Genomic DNA, 24628 nt, shown 5'->3' with positions numbered 1-24628 from the left:
TACATGTAATTGCACTCTCAGAAACAAGTTCTCCAAGACAAGGCCTCCTGTTAAATACTAGCATGCTTGTTCTCTAGGTCTGCTATCCATCCTTCCACAATCGTGCACCCTACTCCATATGTTAGAAATACCAACTTGCTTTTAGGTCATTAAAAAATAATAAAGGTAACTGCTAAATTCTAGGCTGTCTTAGTTGTACCATACTGCCTTACATTAAAAGATTGCTACGGTGCTGGGTAACAACTCATCCTTCATTAATGGCTTCAGTGTAGGACAGCATAGTACAACTAAAAGATGTAGAGTCCAACTTCATGATCAAACAATATCCACATCAAATTGCGGCCACCTACCTAGATATAGTGAGACATTTTGCACTTCGCACTGATGCAAGATCTCAATAGATCAACACATGCTGGCCTAACATCCACCTACATGATGGTACAGAAAGAAATGTGATGTTAGGATAGACTGCCAAATCCCACTGCCCCCCTACTGAAACTTTTTGTACACACCAGCAATGGTTCAAACAGAAAGCAGCAGTTTACATGCATGATAAATTAACAACACATAACTCAATTGCATAAGTATACCGAGTAAGATAGGAACTCAATCCGAAATTCGTTGATTTCATTCGAGAAACGAGAGGCAGATAAAGTTCAGCATTGTAATATAAGCTGGTTAATTATGGGTCACACATGGTTACATCCTGAAGAACGATTACAAACTAGGGAGTTGACAAATCTGAGCACTAAATTGATGAAGAAATAGAGAAGATGGAGTGTAAAGTAAATATAAGCCACCATGAAAGAAATACAATGAATTAGAGTACACCTATAGTAGTTGGCAGTGACTGATTCCTACCCTCCCCACGCAGGAATGAAGGGAGAAGGTTCTTTTTACAATATACTTTGAACTATTACAGGCATAAAATGAAGGTTTTCAACTCTGACTTAATACAACAAACTCGAAGGAAGAAGAGATGACAGCTGGACTTGAATCCATCATTGTTATATTGCTTGAACCACCGAAACCTGACCAAAGAAGCACAGGAGATTGATAAGAGAAATATCCATACTATCCTTGAAAAGAGAATTAAAAGATTAACAGATATATGATTAAATGGACATGATAAACTGCAACATCTACCACCACTTCAAACAAGCCACTTCATGCAGAATTCAGCAAGCATGTGGTGTGTACAGATACAAGTGAACAGCATAATCAGAAAGATATACACTGACTTGAGGAAAATGAAATGATGATTGGAAAACAATAATGGTAAAATTACAAGAACAAAAGTTCAGGCATATGTCAGAATACTATTTAGTAAATTATATCATGACTTTAGCCATGACGTAATATCATAATCATGACTTGTTATAATCATGCGAGATGAACTTATTTCATGGCATTTAAGGAAACAATGTCTAAAATCCAAAGCTTCAACCAGAAATGCAACAAACTACATGATGAAACAGTTGCAAGAATTAGGATCGCAACAATGTAATATGCAGGATTGGTAGGTAATTGTTTACATACAAAAAACTATGCTGGAATTTTCATGTTGTGATTTGATGGTTATCATGTAAACTTCCAACTGCACTCCAAAAGTAGATATTAAAGTCGAATCTTTCATCTAGATACTGAAAAATTTCCAAATAAAGGACATGGGAGAAACTCACCTTTATCAAGTCTTCAAGAACCACTCCAATTTCTGAACTTGCATATTCCACGACGACTTTGCTGAAATGAACTGCGGATAGATTGCACCATAGATGACACGGCAGGAAATTCAGCCAAATCTTTGTCTTGTTCCTGTCAAGTTAGATCATTTTTATTATATAATACTGAGGATTAAATAGAATGGTTGTAAGTGCCTTTACCACTTCGGCAAGACGGTCCTCCAGGCCCCCCAGGCTCATATTACTGGACATGAATATCTTTTGGTAAGCTCTCCTCATGCCTCTAACCTTTAATTTCCCAAAGAATCAGCAATTTAAAATAAGATAAAATTGGATAAATTGGAATAAAAGAGATGAGTTAGATCAGAAATAACAATTTATTCTTTGCAAGCAGGTGAAAGGGCATTTGTGCAGCTTGCGGGGATTGGTGTGATACCCTGTGGGTCGTTTGAACACTATGTTGCCAAGCCAGCATTATGTCAGCAAAGGAACTTTTCTTGCACAGCAACAAGAATCCAGAGCATCTTCCAAAATTTATTATAATATGTATTTCTTCCTTCATGAAGACATTTGTTGCTTCAATTTCACTAGGGTAATCCACTTGTAAATATAAGGGAACAGCAAATTAGTGGAATTGTAGGAATGTTATTGTCCTTGGAAGATGACAGTCTTTTCCAGATTCTCTCTCTCTCTCACACATGCACATGTAAGCACACGCATACACATGCAATCAGTCCCAAGCAATTATGAGTCAGATAGGACCTAATATAGGCTCATCCTTTGGTCACAAGCACTGCTCAGAATTGCAATTTAAGTCAGATAAAGATCAAGGTGTGTAAGAGCTTGGGATGTGAAGAAAGTTGGGTTAAATAAAGGTCTGTCTGGACTAAAGCCCAGCACACGAGCAGCTGGCTTTGCAAGATGCATAATGAGGTTCATGGATTTTTTACTAATGTAAACTGAAATAAGTTAATGGTTCTTTTTTTAGTAATGCAAATCCAAATAAGTTCTGAAAATAATAGAGATCAATAATCTCTACATATTACTGACCTCCATGCTTGAAAATCCATGACGTCGAAGACCCTCTAGATTCAAACCACGAAGCTCTGCTCTATCGCCAGAAACCAGCATGTACTTTGGTACATCTTGTGTAATCTGTCTGCATAAAATTGAATTAATAAATAGCAATGGGAACTTTAATGTGCAAGTAACTATTACCTTATGAATAATTTCAGAACATGGTGATAATTGATATTCAAACCAAGGCTTATATGAAGGCACCTTCAGTATCATTTGATGTGGTGAGACCTTGCTAGCATGATATACATATTTAATATTTTAGAGGTACATATCCACATAGTATTAAAGGTATCCCTCCATTGTCTGGTGCAAGGTCTAGCGAACAGTGTTGAACCAACCTGTTTGGGGCGTACCAAACCAGACCGGTCAGTTACTGGCACGGTTCAGAGGCTCAATCGAGACAATAACCCTCCCTCTCCTCTCCGGCTCTCCCGACACTTCAAACTCTCGCCTCCTCTCTCTCTCCCCCTGCCTCCTCCTCCGGCCTCTCTCTCTCTCTATCAGGGTTCGCTTGAAGCCCTTGTCACCAGATTGGCCTCTCTCCCTCATCGCAAAGCCCTCGAAGCCTGTCGAAGCCCTCCTCCGAATCCGGACACATATGACGGCATCAGCATCCTGACAATTGAGTTCCCTCTCTCTCCTTCCCTCTCCTTGTTCCTCTCCCCCCTCTCCCTCTCCCTCCCCCTCCCTCTCTTTTTCTTGCTTCCTCTCCTCCCGCTCCCCCTCCCTTCCCCTTGTTTCAGTATGCTCTAGCACAGTATGATACGGACATGTACCGTACCGAATCGGTTGCTGGCCTACCCGAGCCTTCATACCAATCCAGCAAACCTTGGTCTAGTGTACTAGTTAGTGTATTCCAATATACAAATAAGTATAGAGGTAAATGTCGATACTAACAAGTTTTCTTGGACTCTAATCCTCGATATTGAGGTTCTCATGAAAGTCTTGTTACCTTAAATACACTTTCATATTACCTTAACGTGTATGTTTAGCAGTCACAGTAGTGTCATGTGTGTATCTATAGTTACATTTATCGGTAGCAACAAGATATATCCAAGATGAATCATTCCACTAAGATGTTTTAGAATTATCGTATTGTTCTGCATCTCACCATTACAGGCCAAAATAAGTAGCCTATATTGGTAATTAAGCAAATTTTCTAGCATATATGTGGAGTTATGCATGATAGTGTTGTGTATTTGTTCATGCTCATCCATTCAAGTGTTGAGAAAGTAGTGCACACTATATAAGTACCAAGCTAAGCCCTGACAGATACAAGCATAATACATGACCTTGATTCAAACCAGAATTCTTCTTTCAATAAAATAGAGAACAAAGAAGAAGGAATAGTGTCAATAGCCAAAAGGTTAACATACCACAGAACCCCCACCAACAAAAGCATATGATCCAATATGACAAAATTGATGAACAACAATAGCCCCTGCAGTATGAGCATAGTCCTACAATGAAAGCATTTTTATTGACTTTAATCAGCTAGTGTCATTTAGAGAAACTAATTAAATTGGGCAACCTTTACAATGAAGAAAAAGGAATAACTCACTTCCACCATGACGTGGCCGGCTAATAGAGTATTATTAGCAAAAATATTGCTGTTACCAATCTTGCAGTCATGAGCAATATGACAAGATCCCATAATAAGGTTGTTGTTACCAATAACCTGTATATTGAATGATAATAAGTAATAAAGTAATATATTAAAAAAAGTTTACAAATATAAGTTTTCAAGATACCGTTGATTCACTTGATTTAGAAGATCGATGAATGGAACTATACTCTCTGATGTCATTGTTGCTGCCAACATATAGAAAACACACATCCCCTGGCTAAAACAAGCACCAGCAATTATATTAGTTTGTTCATGAAACATAGATACATATACATACAATATCAATACAAAAATGCACACATATGACACTTTCAAAAGTTTCAAAAGAGGTGGTAATGGGATTTGTTGCAGATGCAAAAATGTCAAACAATTTTTCTTTTCTTGATATGTACGAACAACACGTGTACTGTCAAAAGAAGTTCTGAGGGGTTGCTCAGTGTTAGGTTATTTACAAGACTCCACCATATTTAGGTCGTCCTGACCATATAAATCATGAATACAGACAAACATTAACAATTTGGGTGAAATTGACATTCAAAATACCATAGCTAGATAAAAAACCTACCAATACATGACTGGACATTAGAAGTAGCTTCAATTGTCCAGTTACATGCACTCTAGCTTCACAAAGACTACAATCTAAGCATACGAAATGTGAAAGGAGGCTTAGGGAGATCCAGGACAGGGCTGGGCCTATACCTTTGGAGTGTTCAGTGTTGGATATAAAAGGAAGGAAAAGGAACATTAATATGCTAGCAACACAGAATTTATTTTACCAAAATTACGAAATTGATTTCAAAGCCATGATATGAGGCTAAACTGGAGGGTGAACAAAGATTAAGGAAAGAGATTTTTTCAGAACCATCCTGGCTTTGTTTTGGAAAAAAAAATGCTGATGCATCCATCTCTTTTAGAACATCGCAGTATAAGCCTCATAATTTCTTATAGCACACTGAATAAGTCCCTGCACCTATTTTTGACACCATATACATGCCTACTACTTTACGTACACTAGTTCTAGCACTATGGTGCAGTTATACTTGTTTAATGTGCATAAGTCCAGTAGCCTAAAGCTCAGCACAACTCGATTTGTCTGCAACTCTTCATTTTTTTTCTCATACAAGCAATTTACTTAACCAAACATGCCCTTGAGTTCATACCGCAATGCCAAAACTAATCTACATTGTGATGAATATTAGTGCATGGTGCCAAAACCAGTGCACATAGAGCTACTAGTATTAGTGCAAATGAAACCAAAATGGTGCACAAGGATATGCCAACGCCATTGCTATTCACACATATGACTTTTGCCTGGACATGATCCAGCTTCCCCAACTGATCAAATTTGAATGGGACTTCAGGGGTTCTGTGTATATTGTCTCGATGAAGCGTTGAAAGTGCATGTTGTGCTCACCTTGCTTTATATTGTTTATTTATTGACTATATCATTCTTGCAAACACCTAAATATCTTAGACCATATTTTAGTATATCAAGTAGCATGATGTTTTTTAAGTGGTTTTTCCCTTGTATTTGGCATTGCTTGTTTGATTGCACATTGTTCTAGTTCATGTTAGTTCCCATATAGCTTACAAAAACATGTACGTGTGTGTATATCACATTTGAATTTAGAATGTTATATGTATGTGTGTGTGTATCACATTTATAAAACTTAGAATGTTATATTTGAATATATTTGCTATATATGTTTCAGGCATATTTGCTTTCCAATCTAAGCAATTAAAAGCAATAGACACAGAAAAGGGGAATAGGAAGTTTTCTAATGTACCTTTATGACAATCAAGTATCTTTTGGCAGTCTATCATCTTATACCTACGCGTGCAGGGCGGTCGAATGGTGTTATATGATAGGCATGCCACACCTGACACCTAACACCAACCTTAATTCTTAATTCTCACCTTCATAAGCATTGTTTCAACATGCATGCTTATGTTAATCTATTTTTTCACTAGAAGCTACTTAGCTCATAGTACAAGAAAAAAATAACTCCAATCTCCATGCTTGCGACAATATCTAATAGGATCTGAAACTGATTAGCCCTTAAGAAATGAGGGAAAGGCAAATGTGCAAAAAAGGATGCCAGTAAACGATTTATATTGACAATTTTGGGAAGTTATAACAGCTATTTTGGCTTGCCAACTTGTATGCTTATCACTGGTTGGGGATCATCGGTTAAGGCGAGATGGTTGAGGCTTGATGGTCGCTAAGATGAAATGACTTGCTAAAATTTATGTTTTGCAAGCTTCTGTGTGCTCCTTTGCCAGCCTAGTAGAGATTCAATTCAGACGCACGGAAACTTTAAATTCAGCATAATGAAGAAAAACCTTAATGCAAACATTTCAAAACAAACATAAGAACAAAATACTTTGTAATATTAGGACCTCTCTTACAAGGAAAATAGTGGCCAAAACTTTGAAAAGTAGTCTAAAATAACAATACTTGCTACAAAACAACGAAATGGTATCCAAGCATCATATAGCATGACATTGGTCATTCGGAGTACCTTATATTTCAAATCTTGGCACTTTACTCCAACCACTGCATGGTGTCCGATAACATTGTCATTTCCAATGATTGTTCTACCTGGTATATCTGCGCCAACAATAGCACCACTGCCTAACAGTGAAAGGTTAAAAAAGATAGTATGTATATGCATGAAAGTTTCTAAGTTTGCATGTGCTTGCTAGGAGCCAGTATTGTGAGAGACAAACAGCACTGGATGATTGCACCCTAACTCAGCCAAAACTGTGCTCTTACCTTGTTCAGAAAAAATAAAAATTCCAGATTTTTTTTGGTCAAATCAACAAAAGGCGGCTGAAAAAACTAATAACAAGCTCAACTTGACCGGCGACATCCAGCTTTTTTCCTTGTCTAACGAAGATCATATTTCTACATATTTTTCACATACCAAATAATGGTCGAGAGAACAATAAAAAACCTATAGTAGCATTTACCCTCTACATGACAAATTATTTTCCAATTCTTAGTCTCCTTCTTGTATTGAATCATCCACCTAGCAAAGACTATATTTAAGGCCTAACTAAATGTAACACTAGTTCTACAGTGTATCTATGTCTCCCGCATATAAACAATAGAAGCTGAAAACAGAAGTTGCAGACTTACTTTAGAACAGTGCAATGTTCTCCTAACTCCGTGTTCCCCATGATATGGCTCCCTGCATGCAATTGGCAAGCATTACCAATCTTTACTGCAGATCCCACCGTACAAAAAGGGCCAATGGAAACACCCTGTGAATGCCAAAAAGTAAAACCGTAAGCAAGTTCTTTATTATAAAACACTCCCTTTTGGGAAATTAGTGTGTTTTCACTAAACCAACATAAAACATAAATATCTCAACCAGTGTATCATCTTTTGGTTTAACAGTAAGGCAAGGATGGATGACCTTTAGTAGGACATCTACAAGAGAGGCCAGTGATCAACCCAATCAGTTTCAACCACAGGACTACCAAGTGCTTGCTCGGGTGGTATCACCTCTTGCCCCTTGGGCCAAGGAGCAGGGGTTCGATTAGGGATAGCAACCAAGTGGGTTTTTTTTAGATATCTGACCCGTCCTGAACTGTAATAGGATCCGTTTAGCAAAAGCCTAGAGAATTTGGAATGGATTTGGGATTTAAAATTATAACCCGTTAGAGTTTGAGACAGATTTCGGATTTGCCCCTCGGGTACCTGCTACTTGAACCCGATGATATATAATGTATATATATTTATAAAATTTTATAAAAACATATACACTGAACCCCAAACCTCAAAGACATCTAACCTCTACCTTTACCACTAGGCTACAAAACTCATTTGTATTTAAATTGTTTGCTAAATTATTTATACCCAGTTTTAGTTGATATTATTCCCTCCTTTTTCCTTTTTTTTGTAATTCACATTGGATACCCGATCCGACCCAAATAACCCAATCCGAATAAAGATTAATCGGGCGGGTTCGAGTATCCGACAGATCTACCGCTTTTTGATGGGATGGGTTTGGGGTTTCTGGTAAATTTTTAATCGGGTTTGGGACAAGTTCAGGTAGTAGAATGTTAAATGGGTTCAGGTAGTCGAACTTTAAACGGGTTCGGACACGGATAGAGCAAAGTTTATAAGGACCCTACATGTTGTCATTCCTATGTTCGATTCTGAGCAATGTCGGCCCTCAGTTCAACCCGGATTAACAAAGCCCTAGTTCTACAAGCTTTAACTCGATCAGCCTAGGGTCCTAGACTCGGGCCTAGTTGGGTTGGGTGGGTACAAGTAGCAGGTGGAGACTAGCCCCTTCTAGTCTCAAAAAAAAAAAAAAAAATGTAGTTTCGCCCCATGAGAAACTTCCTACCTAGTCAGTAAGCACTAGGGCCTCTTGGTGAAAGAGACCTTTGTTACCTTCTAGTCAATTGAAATTCTATGAAGGAAGCATAGACTACTTTTTTTATTTGGAGGCCATATAGAACTATAGATAATTAATTTGAATTCAAAGCACTACACCGTGTAGTTCTTTCAGTTATACTAAAACTCAAAAGTATCATTCTCGTCAGTACATGTCATTTCCTTTTTGACTAAAAATTGGACTGTTTTCTATTAGTTATAGGCAGAAGAATTCAGATAAGTTCGTATTCGACAAGACCAAAATTTATCGGTCAACCCAACAAGAAACATAGCAACAAGATCGAATGCAATTACTTCTCTTTAATAGATCAAACGCAAAGTTGAGAGCAAACAAAAAAACTTGAATCAAACAACGAAAAGAGGAGGGGAAATCAGAGAGAACCTGCCCAAGAACAGCGTCGGGATGAACAACAGCAGTTGGATGAATGAAACTGGATTCCTCCACTCTCTTTTCCGAATAATCTGGTAGCAAAAAAGTTCCAGCGGAGATCAAGATATGATTTCGAGCATCAATTTATATGGTTTTTAGCTGAAGGATAGGATCAAGAACCTCGATGGAGCCAACGCGGCAAGACCCCTCGCCGGACGGAGAGAGAGGAGAGGCCGCCGGAGACGGAGAGGGCGCGGAGCGCTCTGGAGGCGAGCATGGCGCCACCCAAGGGTTTGAAACGAGGGGGAAAGCGGGTGCGGCGAGGAAGAATAGGCAACGGGAGCGCGTTAAATAGACGCACGCGTCGCGCACGGCGCACGTTATCAGAAGCTTCAACCTTGCGTTGGGCACGTGCGGTGAACGTGGCTTGTATTAGGAGAGTGGTGGTCTATTTGATGGATGGCTGAGACTCCACCATCAGATGCTAAATTCTTCTCTGATGTTACTGGTGTATGACTCTCCATCCATGTAATTGATGTGGATAAATTAGTGGTAAGCATCGACCGGGTTGACACAAGTTGTTCATTTTATCACCTAATTGTAGCCACTTGCACCGCGGGTATACATAGACTGCATAGCAAATAAACACATAATCTTGTTCTAGCGTAGGTACCATGAGCACGGGCTCGAGTAATTTGCATGTAGATCATAGTGAAATAGATTAGGTGGTTTTTTATAAAATCTATAAATAAAAAACTTCACATTACGTGCTGATGAGATTATCTACCATGTGCCTGTGATCGACATATCCACTCATCTTTCACCTCTCGCCATCATCATTGAGTGTTGATAGTCAGCCACATGCCTATCTCTTTTCCAAACTCTATGTTGATTTAAGTAGAAGTGTAAGTCGATTTTTTTTCTTGTACTCATTTTTTGAATCAACCCTATCCATGTATAAGATAATGATTGACAAAAGAAAAAATATACAAGGTATTGCTATGCGCATTCGGCATCTTAGGTATTGCTAAGTAACATTGCTGATGAAAAGCTCTACAATGATATTAATTTATCTTAATCTATATACGTAATCAAAGTGTCTCTATAATGCAAGAGGACATTTATTTTTTTTTCAAAAAAGTCCTAGGAAATGAGAAAGAAAAGTTAAAATATGCAAGAAAAAGGATATATAAATTGAATTATTGATATTAGAGAACATGTCATGTTAGGTAGATGCAAAAAAGTTGCTTCAAATTAGTTGAACAATTTTCACACTCCTTAAACCTTTTGCAAAGGTAAGCAACTCACAAGTTATTTAGCCTAGAAAAGATTTAAGATAACAAGAGTTTTTATTAATTTGTGATGGTTTACTTTATATGTTTCGTGATTTTAAGGAAACAAGTTGCGATCATACTTCCCAATATTTTGAAATATAATTCAATAGAGAAATAAGTTAATTCGAATAATATTTTGACTTATCAAATCATCTTTTATAGTCAATCCTTGCACAATGTTGAATCATTTTTTATGTCACTATAGATAATTGTCAATCTCCATTTTTTTGTTTTTTTTTTCCTTAATCTGTGGCAGGAAAATTTAAGGGGTAGGCTAACTTTCCCCCCATGTTCTTCTTCTTCCTGGAAAAAATTATGCAAAGACAGGTTTCAAATGCCGGCCTTCCTGGAACAACTGTCAAGAGACGAGGCAAATTTAATGTTCTTTATAGAATTCATACATCGCATATCTTTATTTTCTTATAGTGCAAAGAGGTGAGAGAATGAGAGGATTTTTTTTATTATTATTCAAAGAGGAGGCAACGCTTGTTTAGAAGTAAGTTACCGTATGTGCATCACTATAGAAGATATTAACCAAAACATTTGAAGAAGAATAGTGATCAGTGATTATGAATTATCCTTCACGAACTTGAGCTGCTAACCAGGCCGCAGCCGTAGGTTCTTCTTGCCTTCTTATATGTGTAGCTTTAAAAATGGAAGTCACTTACTTCGAGAATTCATGCGGTTGTGTGTTTAATCCTATATTAGTTATTTATCAGAGAGATTTTCAGTGCTTATATAGGATTAAGAAATCTAAAAAAATATCTTTCGGCTAGCTTTTTCGGACAAGTTCCTCGATTGTTACAAATGGTATCAGATAAGAAGTATGGAAGAATCGTAACCTTTTATATTTTGGGGCAAGAAATCACAACATTGGCCTATATTAGATTGAGTACCTTTAATCAATATGCGTTGCCTCATTTGTCTCATCCCATAGATTTAGCCATCGGGTCTCTTCGCCTTTCTCTCTTTCTTTGTATCACAACCTAGGACCCCACCGCAAACTAACTAGCTAAAAAATAATATTTAAGTTTCTTAGCCTGTTATAAGTACATATAATATGTTGAATGTATGGTTGATATGGAATTAACACATGCCATTATGGCTGCTGCTCACATGCTCTCTTATTTAAGGCTAGCGTCCTCGCTAGCTAAGGATCTAAATCTATAATATACATATGTGTTTAATTCCATATTGACTATATATTGAGTATATCTTAGGTAAAAAAAAATATAAATAGCATCTTTCGGTTAGCCTATTTTAGTAATATTTTGAATTATGATAAATAGTATTAAAGTAGATTCGGTCTATAACCTGTGCATCATAGGTTCATAGGGAACAATCATGGCCCATATAGATGAATGTGAATTTTGATGGCATCATGGGAGTAAATTGAGTGCTCCCTTTTCACAGTAAAAATAAAAAAACCTAACCACTGAGGTGGTAGTCCAGTGGGAGCGTGGCATTACTTCTAACCAAGTGGTTCTGAGTTCGAAACGCATGGACGTCGATTAAATTATGGAAACCGGATGCTCCCTGCTCGGACACGGGGTCTGGAAAGACGTATCCCTCTGTTGGTAGTCTCGGTGGTGCCAGATGTGATGTACTCACACGTGGTATTCGTGCCGGAGCCCAGAGGGATAACCGAGTCGGGCTCACGGGTGGGGAGGGTATAAGTAAGATCGGCCGGGATGCCCAACACACGGTAATTTCTGCCCGCATCGAACATTCTCCTGGCGGGGTGGGAGCCCATTGAGGGCTGCTATACGGGGGTGGGCTTGTCCCTTCCTCCCCCCTCCCTCTTTTTTAAGCCCCCCCAAAAAAAAAAGCCAAAAAAACCTACTCTATCACGCCAGTATAATCGTCCGATCAATGGACCCATCGAAAAATAGAAACCACGATGAAGCTCATTCGAACGATTTCAACGTCACGGATTCGCCTCTCACAAGTTCCATCAATCTTGAGGCTCTGCTCGACAAATGTTCTTAGAACAATTTGCATGACCGAAATACCCATGCAATACTGGCTTGGTCTAGGGCGAAAATAATGTACTTAAATGAGCAGCGTGCTCGAAAATTCTAGAAGATTAAGGGTATTTATGTCATTTCGGAAAATGGAAGAATAGATTAATAAATCTGAGGTAGAGGGGAAGAGATTAGGGCGCACGAATGGACTCCCCTGGAGTGCGGCTAGGGTTTTCCGCTTCTTCATCCGCTCCTCCTCTCTGCTACCGCCCAAACCCAACTTTTCTCCTTTCTCGAGAGGCCTCTCGCCGCCGAATTTAGGGTTCCATGGAGATCGAACGCCGAGGTCCTTCTCATATCAGTTTCTAGGGTTTCCTCCAGCCCCTCCGACCGCGGCTCCCAGACGTCACCGCGGAGATGGCCACCCAGAACCCCTTCGATCTTCTCGGGGATGACGACAACGATGACCCCTCGCAACTGATCGCAGCCCAGCAGCAGAAGATCGCTGCCAAGAAGCCTACTGCCCCGGCCGCAGCCGCGCCCCCGGCGGCGGTGAAACTCCCGACCAAGCCCGTCCCTCCGTCTCAGGCCGGTGAGTTCGATTCGGATTCAGTTCGATTCGTTGATATCGTTTTGAAAGGGTGGATCTTTGTTATGGAATCAATCCAATCTCGGTTTCAGTGCGCCTTGTGATAGGATTTCTTTATTAGTTATCTGTTGCTATTTGTGATCTTTGCTATGGAATCAATCCAATCCCGGTTTCAGTGGGCGTTGTGATAGGTTTTCTTTATAAGTTACCCGTTGCTATCGGGAAAGTTGGATTCCTTTTTTCCTGAGTTTAGATCGTATCGCACAAGCCCTAGCTTGTTGGTAGGAAAGTTACTTTTTTCATCTTTTTCCTGTTCTTATCTGGATTTCTATTTTTATTTTGGTTTTACAGTGAGGGAGGCTAGGAGCAGCACCGCACCTACACGCGGTGGAGCTGGCCGAGGTGGGCCTGGGCGTGGTAGAGGTGGGCGAGGAGGTGGGATGGGCCCAAATCGAGATACTGGAAATGGGAACGCTGATGGATTTTCAAAGGGCTATGGTGGTGAAGGAGGAGGAGGAGTACTTGGAGGTGAGGAACGTGACGCTGGCAGGCTTCCTGAGGGGGACCGTGGTCCGCGTCCACCATTTCGTGGAGGTCGCCGTGGCGGGTTTCGAAATGGTGAGGCTGGAGGTGACTCTGAACGCCCCCCACGCAGGATGTATGAGCGGCGCAGCGGTACTGGCCATGGGTACGAGATCAAACGTGATGGAGCAGGGCGTGGCAACTGGGGAACTGCCACTGATGACATGATTGCCCAGTTAAGATCAGTCTTCTCTTGTCTTCTGTTTAGGGTTTTCTTTGTGGAGCCATAATGATGCCTGTTTAATTGACATAAACTGATTACCATTGCTAATGTATGATTGGATAGGGCTACTGATGAAAATGTGACCGCTGATGATAAGGTCATTGCTGCTGAGAAGCAGCAAGAGCAGGAGGATGCTCCATCTTCAGAGGCACGTAAGGATAAGGATGTCCAAGCAAATGAAGAAGAAAAGGAACCTGAAGACAAAGTAAGCAATTATGCTACATAGCTATCTCTGTGCTGTATGATATTCTTACTATATCTTGATCAAAGAAAGACTTGTGACTTATAATGAGGTGGGCATCTGTATTGCCAATACATATTTCTCTTCCAGCTGTGATCATTTATTGAGAAGGCGAAAGGGCATTTTGATTAAAGTTGGTAACCTCTTCTATATGGTGTTGGGTAAATAGTGAAGAAAGTTTGGTAAAAAATATAGCCCTCTACTTTGAACTGCAGTAGTAGAGAAAGATATAGCAATGAAGAATTTTTGTCTGGAAATTGAAAATGGTGAAGAAGACTATTATGCATTATCGACATTTTATATGGTTCAGTAACAAAGTTTTATGGACTTCTATAAGAACTGTTGCATTTTGCACATGATATTGCGCTGATTTACTAAATGGTAATTTGTTTTGCTGTCCTAGTGAAATGGAAATTTTTTGTTAGAATGGGATACTAAACTGAAATGTTATTTCTGGAATGGGAATGTTTGCTAAGATATTGTAATGAATGTTGAAAAAATTTGCACACTCAAAAGTTTTGAAATTTCCATCAGTACATAAAAAGTTTAAAACATTTGTATTGATGGTTTTGTTTTGTTTTGTTAAGGTCGAGGTTAATATAAATGAAATTGTCATCAGTGCATGAAAAGTTTAAAATGTTTGTATTGATGGTTTCGTTTTGTTAAAAGTCAAGTTTAATATAGATTTAAATCTAATGCCTTTTAATTTTAATGTTTGTTCTTTACATCATGATTATTCATGATACCAAAGTACATTGCTGCTTTGCTGAGTGACATGTATTGGTAATTCAAATATGTTGATTGAGGATTTGTAGCACTTCACATGCTTTTCGGAGTCATCTTGGCTGTAACTACATAGATCAGGAAAAAACAATTTCATGGTGAACCTGTCATGGTGCTGTGCATTTTTTTGGCCAAACGATGGTATAACTAAAGCTATCAATTGATCTGATTAACTCGAGTTCGCTCATACTTAGCTTGAAATGTATGATTGATTATGCTTGGTTCGAAGTCGATTGACCCATGCTTGAATTCAGTTCTCAGGCACAAAATTAATTTCAGGCCAGGTTGAGAAAATCTAGTTTGATCAGGCTCAGCTTGAGAAGGCTTGAATTTGGTTGTATGATATATCACAGATATAAAAGCATATACATAATTAACCATTTGAAATCTGAAATATATCCAATGGCTGATTTTTGGGGTGCTTAAGGTGAGGATGTCAATTCCTATGTGTCTGCCTCTCCTCTTGCCTCTTACCCATCTGTCTAGTTAAAACATTATGTTTCATGTTGTGGTAATGTGTTTGATAATATGGTTTTCTTTTTTAAATGTGTGGTTCGTTATTGAGTGTTTAATTTATAGATTACATTAATTGCTAAACTTTAATTAATAATTTATACTTTTTGAATGTGTCTCATGCTTTTTTAATCAGGTTGAACTTTATTTTAAGATCATATTGAGCTTTAAATCAAGTTCAACCAAAGCTTTGATCAAGCTTGACCCCAACTTGATACAATATAAGGTCATCAAGCTAATGAAAATAGCTTGTGTCTGGCTTGGTTTGAATAGGTTCCATTTGCTAATAAACAGGCTAAGCTTCATACCAAACTTTAAGTTCAAAGTAAATTTTCCGCCAAGCTGTAGCCTGGATTGATAGATCTTGGCTTAGGTGCATCCTTAGGTATAGATCAGCATGACATTGTACTTTTGTTTTCTGAGTGAACCATACGGTGCATGATACAATATAAGGTGTAGTAAGATTCTAGTACCATATGCCTTGCCTCTACGAGGCAGCCTAAAAAATATATTCTTTGATTTTTGGCCTAATACTTGCACAGAACAAAAGAATGGAGATGCTAAAGACAACTAAGACTTCCTCCTAGGTCAGAGTTAACTTTTTGAAAGCATTTATGAGTTTAATTTGAAACAACTAATTGAATGGTTTTTACTTAAGAGCATAAGTAATATGTGTGCCTTCTCTCAAATATCTAAATGTCCATATGATGCTGAAAGCTTAAAGTGTTGTCTTGTACTCTCGCTTGACAAACTCATGGTGTATTCTTATATGTGTCTATATCTATCTGTCTATCTATCTATTTGTGTGTAATTAAATGGGTTAGGATTACTCTTTCTAAAAGGATGTTGCTTAACCTTGGAAGTGACAAAGTGGCACATGGTAATGTAACCCCTCGACTCTTTTCTTATGCTGACCCCAAATCATGAATGCAATGTGCCTATGTTTTAGTGTTACATACATACACACACACATGCATGCACCTGCCCGCCCGCACGCACGCATGCACACACTGGATGTGGCAGTTCTGCCAAAAGCAAAAACAATTTGTTTTTAATAAAGTACACTGTCACAATATAGATTTTTAAATCAAATGTGAATGAACTAAAAACAAGTAGGACACACACACATATTGGTTCATTAGTTGGATGTGGTAGTTCTGCCAAAGGCAAAAACAATTTGTTTTTAATAAAATACGCTGTCACAATATAGATTTTGAATCAAATGTGAATGAACTAAAAACAAGTAGGTCACTAATGTCATGAAGAGATGAAGCACCTTATAGTAAAGGCAAGAGAAACCAAAGATTGATCTGAGCATGTTATTTTTTTTTTAAACAAGGAATCAGCTTTAATTAGTATTGATATTTTCGAAATTCATGAATAAAGAACTTGAAATTTTACTATGTAACTAGGAATAGCAACTAATACTCTTCATGGATCAGTATACATCTTGACAATGTTAATATACAATTGAAAACTTTGAAACCTAATATATAGTGCATAACATGATATAAACCATGCAATTTTACATATATGCATTGCATATATAATAATAGCAATGATAAATCATTAAGCTTATCCTATCAAAAAAAAACCATTAAGCTTTCTAACATCAAGTTATGAAGTTCCTTCTTGCATATCACTTTGATTTTACATATGTATGAAATCTATGCTGCTTGGATTTGCATCCCTAAAACTGGAAAAACCTACATGACTGTGTTCATAGCAGTACTCTAGACAAGGTTCTTGCAAACCTCAAAATTTAGGAATTTTCAAGTACTATCACCTGTGGTATATGGATACAGTGGGACATTATATGACATTGCATGGTACTTTGAGTGCTAAACAGATGTCAGCCAAAAGTGTTGCCCTCTGGCATAAATGCAATTTGTATTGAACAAAAACTATTGTTGAATAATTATCTTAGTCCAGTACAATAGACAGACCTAAGGTAACACGAGTGGAAGTTTGAGAAAGGGTTGGGAGAACTTGCAATAACAATGGAGGTAGCTCTTGATGGAACTATTTGCAAATGAGAATATTAGGCTGGCCATACAGTGATGGTACTAGGATTGCTAATTATGACTAATAATCAATATGTTAAAATGTTATTTCTTTTATTTGAACACGTTTCCACGTGTCATGATTTTTGGATGTTAATTGTTGGATACTTAAACGAAACCTGGACACCAACTCTAAAGGGTTTGCAAAATCCTTTCTCAAGAGCTGTATAGAATAGGAGGACAGGGCATAAGTAGATTTGGCAAAACCTCAAAGGAAAAAAGACAAACAACGTAAGCATGCTCAATGAAATATAAGTAACTATAATGAAATAAGTAGCTTTACAAAGACATAACAAAGTTTGGATCTTTTAAGGTATTATTTTAAATTGGTTAATGACTCTTCAAATGATGGTAAACATCATATATGATATTCTTCCAACCTGTTAGAAGACTTGTCTTCACTCTTCACAGCACTTAGCTTGAAATTCTATGTTCTTTGAAGCATGTGTTTTCACTATTTGCTGTACTTGGCCTTCAATTTGATGCTAAGTGTCTCCATTATTGCTTATCAATAAAATCAATGACATGGACATTTCAAGTACACGACACTTAAGAAACCAATTCTCCACTGAGTAATACTGTCTGTATTTGTTTTCCATTCGGGAAAGATTTCTCATCTATCTGTACCAAGGTTGGAATTCGCATGGGGCTTAAGTGTTGTGCAGTGCAAAGTTCCTGTCCTTATAGTATTTGGCTAGAGATGAAGATATCTGGAAACCAGGTGTAGAGATTGGAAGCCATTTTTATGATATAATGTTGATTATGAATTATGACAATTTTCACCTCTTTGGTAAAAAGAAAAAAAGGTTAGGATATTGCTTAAGCTTGGCTATCCTCTAGAAGATTGAGAATTTGGGGTTGTGACTTATCCAAGGCTTAGGATGGTTGGTGTTGAACATTTTTTAGTATAGCTTTTTATCTTTGATAGTGGATTTTCTTGTTATGGAGTGTTGATAGGTGAATGGATCATAGTAATCTCTCAATTATTTTGTCTATTATGTCATTGGTGAATGGATCATTGGAATTTTTCAAATATTTTTTTTCCTATTATGTCAAGACTTTTTTTTTGTGACCTCGTTTCATGAATTTTTGGGTGATACCTTGATAATTGGCATAGCTACAGTATTGTGATTAAGTTTTTTTTTCCTCAAATGCGATAATTACTTATTCAGCAAAATTTGAACCAAAGAAATAGATGTTAAAGATCACATACATATATAACATATATGATTAAAAAATAAGAACATCATAGTAGACAGGAGACTGTAACAAGGGGAGAGAGTTTGTGGATAGTTCACAAATCATCTTCATTAAACAATGAATCATTTGTTGCAGTTTATTGAAATTTCAAAGTTAAAACATTATGAAATTAATTATTAGCATTGGTTATATAACTTTCAAATGAAGGCAATTAGTTTATTTTAGAAAACAATGTGCAAGGGCTTTTGCTGTTACTTGTTCTTTCGTGCCTGGCACTTAATCCATAGCTTGTTCACTCTCGGGCAAGCTGGTGCACTATGGCTTTGCTGCTGGAGTTTGCTAGGTGCAAGAGAAGCAAGATGAACCTCTGATCAGCCCAATTAAATTAGGGTAAACAGAATGCCATAATTAGTATTCTACACACCGCATTAGTTTTTTCTCGTATCTGGTTTCTGCCTCACCATATATATGTAGGGTGTGACTCTCAAGTTGCATTGCCATCCTGCCCTTGAGTGAATTTGGTTCTTGCATCCATACTCCATACTTTTTTCTGCTGCTCCATTCTGTTGGTGGCATACATAAAGCCACCCAAGGTCTCAATCTTTCCATATCTGCATGAGCAAGCTATTCTCTTGCATACAAGAAGGGCCTTTGGAAATAATTTACTTCCAAATTCTATTAATGCTTCATACTATTTGGAAGTTTTGTTGAACTCCTGGTTGTTCATCACTGATCAGAGTATTGGTTAAATAATTTTCTGATGCATGCTAGGCCATTTTCTTTAAGGAACAATTTTTTGCCGATTGCTTGTCAATATTTTTATATATATGCTACATCACACACACACACACAAATATGTTTTCAATTTTTTGGCATTTAAATTAAATCACCATTTATTTATTGCTGATGCAAGCATCGAATAAAAGGTTTTCTATTGAAGTCTAATATGGGAATAAGCCGTAATTTTGTCCCCATCTTGTCTTTGAGAGATAGGGTTGGAAATGGGCTTGGGCTGGCCCAAAGCCCATCAAGCTTGCCCGACTTCGGGTTGGGCTATGGGCTAGGCTCGAAAAATTTCGGGCTGAGTTTGGGTTTAATTATAGAGCCGATTTATTTTTTGGGCTGGGCTCGGGTAGATCGTTGGCTTGACCTGGGCTTGGGTAGATCATTGGCCTGGCTCGGGCTCGATCATTTAGGCTTATTCTAAAATGGGCACGATCAATACTCCAAGTCTCCAATGGGTTCATTGGGCTAGCGGGCTAGTGGGCATCAGAGTATGTTTGATTGGTTGGATGTTTCATTTATTTTATATTAGCCTTAATTTGACGGCTGCATTAGAACTTATGGCTGGGCTATAAGCTGGATATTGAATTATAACTAACTTTTTTGGAGGTGTCAATCAAAAGTTTTTTTTGGTGTTCAGGCCAGCCTAGTTTTTGGACCAAACAAGTAATTCGGGCTAGCCCAATTGGGTTTGGGCCAGGCTCGGGTTGGAGTTTTCAAAATATTTTCGGGCCTAAGCCTGGCCCAAAGCCCAAAAAATTGGGCCGGGCTCAGTTAGAGGTGTGGCCAGCCCCAGCTCCGCCCGTTTGCAGGCCTGCCCCAACCCGGCCTGTTTGCAGCCCTATTGAGAGATCTCCATGTGTGTTTGCACGTGCTGCATATAATAGATTTATATTATAAGCACAGTAGAATCTTCTAAGCTATGCTGTGTTTACCTGTTCCAATTAGTTCCCTTGCCATTTACAAATATAGGGATGAGCCGCTGCTGCAATTCCCTTACCATTTACAAATATACGGATAAGCCAGAATTCTGTTCTTTTCTTGCCTTTGAGAGAACTGGGTGGCTTGCTTTCATGCACTTTTGTGTTGCTCAGTTCCGTTGCAGGCATAAATAAAACCTTCCAAGGCCTTCATATGTTCAATTGTGTGGGAGCAAGCTACGTCGTTGCTTGCAAGAAGGGCCTTTGGAAATCTTTCACCTATGTATTTTGTAATCATCTCTAACTAATTTGTTTTTTTAAAAATGTATTGGCTATTATGCTTTTGCTTGCAAAAGAACCTCTATAAGTCTTTTACCTATATATTGTAATGCAATTCCATTTTTTGGGGATTTTAGGTAAAATTTCTGGTTGTCTATTGCTGATGCATATACTGGATAAGTATCTTTTTGATAGAGTGAAATTTAAGATTGTTCTTTTAGTAATTCAATTCTGTAACTAGCAGTTAGGATCTTCTGACTAGAGATTAGACCCTGTTACAGTTTTTTTGGCTCCTATCCTGAACCCAATTATACCCTGTTGTGTATAAATATAATGTCAAACATCACTTCTGTTCCTACTTGCCTTTGAGAGAATTGGGTGGCTTGTTGGGATGCTCTTCTGTGCTACTCAGTTCCGTTGCAGGCATAGATAAAGCCTCCTGTGGTTCATCTTGTGCATGAGCAGCTTATGTTGCTGCTTGTGACAAGAGCCTTGGGAGAAATTATTTGCTTATAAGCAGTTCTGTTTAATTTGGGAGTTTGGGTTAAACTCTCTGTAATTGTGGTTGTTATGGCTGTTCCAAAAGGTCTTGCATGGGTTAAGGCACAACACAAACAAAAGTTTCTGCAAGCATTCAATTTCACCCAGCCAATAGATCTTCCGTTCATTATGGCAATTTCAAGGTTTTGACATGCGCCTCTATCATGTATCGATTCGGGAAACTGCCATACATATAATATTCAATACATTGTATATGTATATCATCAATTTCCAATCTAGTTCTTTTTCCTTTTCTTTTTCTTTTGTGATGAAAGATGGATCAAGGATTTTATTTGTTTATCTTACAATTGGATTTGACCTAAAAGTGCTGCTCCATTCATACCTTTAAGTTGATGGTTATATATGATTTACTATAGTTGTTCAAAGAGAATCTAAATAGCTCTAAGCCATGTCTTCCACACAGCTTTCCTTTGAGAGTTTTCAAATGGTTATTACTGGATGTTTGTGAATTTTGGTGTTAATTTTTGAAGTATGAGACCTTCACAGGGTTACTTGCCACTGGTATAGAGAGAGACCGATGCACCCATGATGCTGTAAGATTATCTTTTCCAGAATACCATTCATTGGTTTTCTGGGATGTCTGGGATGTTTCAGCTTGATTCATGCAACTGGAAAACCTGGTTTCAGGGCAGGAATCCAACTTCACTGTTCTAATGCTGTTTGGGTACAGAAAGAGCTACATGTCAACTCTTTGTCATAACATGGTCCAACCTCTTTTTGTAGGTTCACGTGATTCTGTGCACATTCTGCATAGTGGTCAATGGAAATTGTGATCCTGTGGTTCCACATGTCAAGCAATCATGTTTGGCATAGTGAATAATTTCTCTCAGATCTTCCCACACGCAGAAACCTTAGGGTGAATGATTTTAAAAAGAATTTATGATTCTGGAAAACATCATTGAAAATGCTTATTACCTCCATTTCTCGTATATTTTTTTTGCTTTTCTTTTTTCTTCGTGCCAGAGTGTGATTTTGGACTTAATTTTGTAATTACTAACATGGTACAGACATTTTTTCCCTTGCCTTGTTGAATTGGATTGTATAGGAGATGACTCTGGAGGAGTATGAGAAGATAAGGGAGGAGAAGCGAAAAGCACTACTTGCATTGAAGACCGAAGAGAGAAAAGTTGAAATTGATAGGGAGTTGCAGTCCATGCAACAGCTCTCGTTGAAGAAAGGAAATGGTGATGTATTTGTCAAGCTGGTAAGCTTGTTTTGGCTATTGTAACATGTTTCATTCTTTTTTCATCCTTTACAGGCCTCATCTAGGTTCTAGGTAATTTATAATCACCTTTTGATACAACATTTTCTCCTTAGGGTTCTGATAAGGATATGGCTAAGAAGAAAGATGTTGCTGATCGTGATGAACGGGCTAAGAAGGTTTATATTGTCTAATTTGCACACCAGTCTTCACTTGCAATAACATCTGCTCAATAAATTGACTGGTGGACTTTTTTTTTGTTAGTCTGTGAACATCAATGAGTTTCTAAAACCGGCTGAAGGAGAAAGATACTACAGTCCAGCTGGCCGTGGCCGTGGCAGGGGCCGGGCTGGTCGTGGACCATTCAGGGGTGGGTTTAGTGGTGGGGGCTCAAGTGTTCCAGCTGCTGCTCCTTCAATTGAGGATCCTGGACAGTTTCCCACTCTTGGGAAGTAGAGAGCTTGCTGCGTGATAAAATTGCGCCTATCTGCGACTATCTTTATTTAATCTGTTCTTAATTTAGATATGTTGCTAGGATCCATTAAAAATGTTGTTTCCTGTTCTCCTTTGTTTTCAACTATGTATATTTGAGTGAAATTGGAAGTCATCACAAATATGTCTGATTAACTGTAGGACTTACCACTGCTTGCTATGGCGCTCTATTTATATCGATTTTGGTCATTGCTTCTCCTTTTGCTATTTTATTCTCCTTATATGGAATATCACATCACTTGGTATATTTTTATTATGTTTGCATCTCCCTGGTGATGAAAATCTTAATGATATTGGATTTACGTGTTCCTCCAGTGAATAAATTAATATAGTCAATCATTGACGGACTGCCCGCCCTGACCAGATGTAGAGCAGTCTAGGCTGGCTTTTACTGGTCCGAGCAGCATCAGAACACTAATTTTTCTGGGTGCAGAGGTTTTATTACCCAACAAAGCAAGTGCAGAGGTTTAAACTTCTTGATATGCTGGGTGGCTTCTCAAGGTTTTGAACAATCTTGGCTCTTTCAGGTGACATTAGCCACATCTTTACTTGATTGGGAACATGAGGTTCTTATAAGGTTGGTTTGGATGTTCCAGCCTGTATGCTGCCTATTGAGTCCTGTTCATGGTTATTAGAAAGATAAGTTTGTCGGCGATGTTTTTAATTTATTTTTTCTTAAAACTGTGAGAGAGCAGGTTGATCTGAATTCGCGAGCCACGACAGGATCCTGCACCTTCCATAACATCATTGGATTAGAGTGTTTTCTTGGAAACTAGTTTACTGGACCTCCTACAATCTTAGCAAGGCTGGTGGAGACTTCTTGCAGCTTTTTCTGTGATTGATGCTTTACCCTTTGTTTTTTCTCACTGTATTGGTTTTATGTGTTCCCCATGCCATGTACCAATATGTTCCAGGTCATAGACTGAAAAAAAAAAAACCCTCGGCCGCTTGATCATGCAATGGAAAAAAGTAGAAAAAATGGTCGAAGTATGCTATGATGTTGGGATTCAATAGATTTCGGTCTCTTAAAAGACAGTGAGATGAGTTCTTGATGATTCCTCCTCTCACCGTCAACGTCTTTTGCTCGGTGGATGGCCTCAACGACAAATTGACCACTTGAATTGGAAATTAACAAGTTAACTGATAGGCGGCAAGATCGATTATTAATCGAAGGCGACAACAACCATACTCTGCAAGCTCAAAACCAAGCCTACTCATCTTGGCCTGACGCTGACCTGAGGCTGAGGTCAAGACTGAAGCTGACCTGAGCGGTCGGTAGGGATGGTAACGGGGCCAGGTCTTGGTATCTATTAAAAATCCTCAGGTCGAGACTTTGTATATTAAAAATCCTCCAGCTTAAAGCTGCATCAAATCTGATGGACGCTATTTTTTTTTTTTTTAAAATCATAGTTGCATGCGCTCCACTTTCCCTGTTGCTTGTCCTCTCGTGTCTCCGTACATCTTCTGGCCTTGCGCATTGGTGATCCAAACGTTGAGCGCATACGAACCATGAAGGTCAGGGTCGGATCCCAGCCTAACCAAATCCTGTCTCTTCTGATTCCACTGTCGTTCACAGGTTTCAAGCTTAGCACTAACCAATCACGAAGGTCTTTTGAAGCCTAGATGTCTTATCCGTACGATATGACCTGTTCTTCAGATAAGCAGCGTCATGGAAAGGGTGAAGTGGAGGAACTTGCGGGTCGACTGGGGTCAGATGTTCGGCATTTATA

General features: G+C 38.4%; 2 protein-coding genes across 2 annotated transcripts; one reads left to right on the top strand and one right to left on the bottom strand.

The window, feature by feature from the left end:
- Nucleotides 1-655: 655 nt before the first annotated feature.
- LPXA (bacterial transferase hexapeptide repeat-containing protein) lies at nucleotides 656-9489 on the bottom strand. Its single transcript, XM_008797259.6, has 11 exons — nucleotides 9351-9489; nucleotides 9183-9262; nucleotides 7532-7656; nucleotides 6912-7020; nucleotides 4514-4606; nucleotides 4324-4440; nucleotides 4139-4222; nucleotides 2733-2837; nucleotides 1884-1970; nucleotides 1683-1815; nucleotides 656-1031 (listed from the first exon to the last, which is right to left on the bottom strand). Exons 1-10 carry the CDS (start codon nucleotides 9445-9447, stop codon nucleotides 1696-1698), a joined length of 1017 nt encoding a protein of 338 aa, XP_008795481.4. The 5' UTR covers nucleotides 9448-9489; the 3' UTR covers nucleotides 656-1031; nucleotides 1683-1695.
- A 3095-nt stretch (nucleotides 9490-12584) lies between these two features.
- LOC103711198 (RGG repeats nuclear RNA binding protein A-like) lies at nucleotides 12585-23087 on the top strand. Its single transcript, XM_039131664.3, has 6 exons — nucleotides 12585-13060; nucleotides 13409-13814; nucleotides 13926-14067; nucleotides 22251-22409; nucleotides 22523-22585; nucleotides 22671-23087. Exons 1-6 carry the CDS (start codon nucleotides 12886-12888, stop codon nucleotides 22860-22862), a joined length of 1137 nt encoding a protein of 378 aa, XP_038987592.3. The 5' UTR covers nucleotides 12585-12885; the 3' UTR covers nucleotides 22863-23087.
- Nucleotides 23088-24628: the final 1541 nt, after the last annotated feature.

The sequence above is a fragment of the Phoenix dactylifera genome, chromosome 9 (genome assembly GCF_051530095.1).
Source record: "Phoenix dactylifera cultivar Ajwa chromosome 9, Ajwa_hap1_PhDact_Kaust_v1.1, whole genome shotgun sequence".
NCBI classification, from domain to species: domain Eukaryota; kingdom Viridiplantae; phylum Streptophyta; class Magnoliopsida; order Arecales; family Arecaceae; genus Phoenix; species Phoenix dactylifera.
The sequence above is the reverse complement of the archived record's forward strand: the minus strand, read 5'-3'. Positions and strand labels throughout refer to the sequence as shown.

Excerpts from the sequence above, each read along its gene's own strand:
- LPXA (XM_008797259.6), bottom strand. The coding sequence starts at position 9,447 with ATGCTCGCCTCCAGAGCGCTCCGCGCCCTCTCCGTCTCCGGCGGCCTC. Across the intron at positions 9,263-9,350 it reads GCCGCGTTGGCTCCATCGAG|ATTATTCGGAAAAGAGAGTG; the intron begins GTTCTTGATCCT and ends TTTTGCTACCAG. Across the intron at positions 7,657-9,182 it reads CCGACGCTGTTCTTGGGCAG|GGTGTTTCCATTGGCCCTTT; the intron begins GTTCTCTCTGAT and ends TGGCATTCACAG.
- LOC103711198 (XM_039131664.3), top strand. The coding sequence starts at position 12,886 with ATGGCCACCCAGAACCCCTTCGATCTTCTCGGGGATGACGACAACGAT. Across the intron at positions 13,061-13,408 it reads CGTCCCTCCGTCTCAGGCCG|TGAGGGAGGCTAGGAGCAGC; the intron begins GTGAGTTCGATT and ends TTGGTTTTACAG. Across the intron at positions 22,410-22,522 it reads GTGATGTATTTGTCAAGCTG|GGTTCTGATAAGGATATGGC; the intron begins GTAAGCTTGTTT and ends TTTTCTCCTTAG.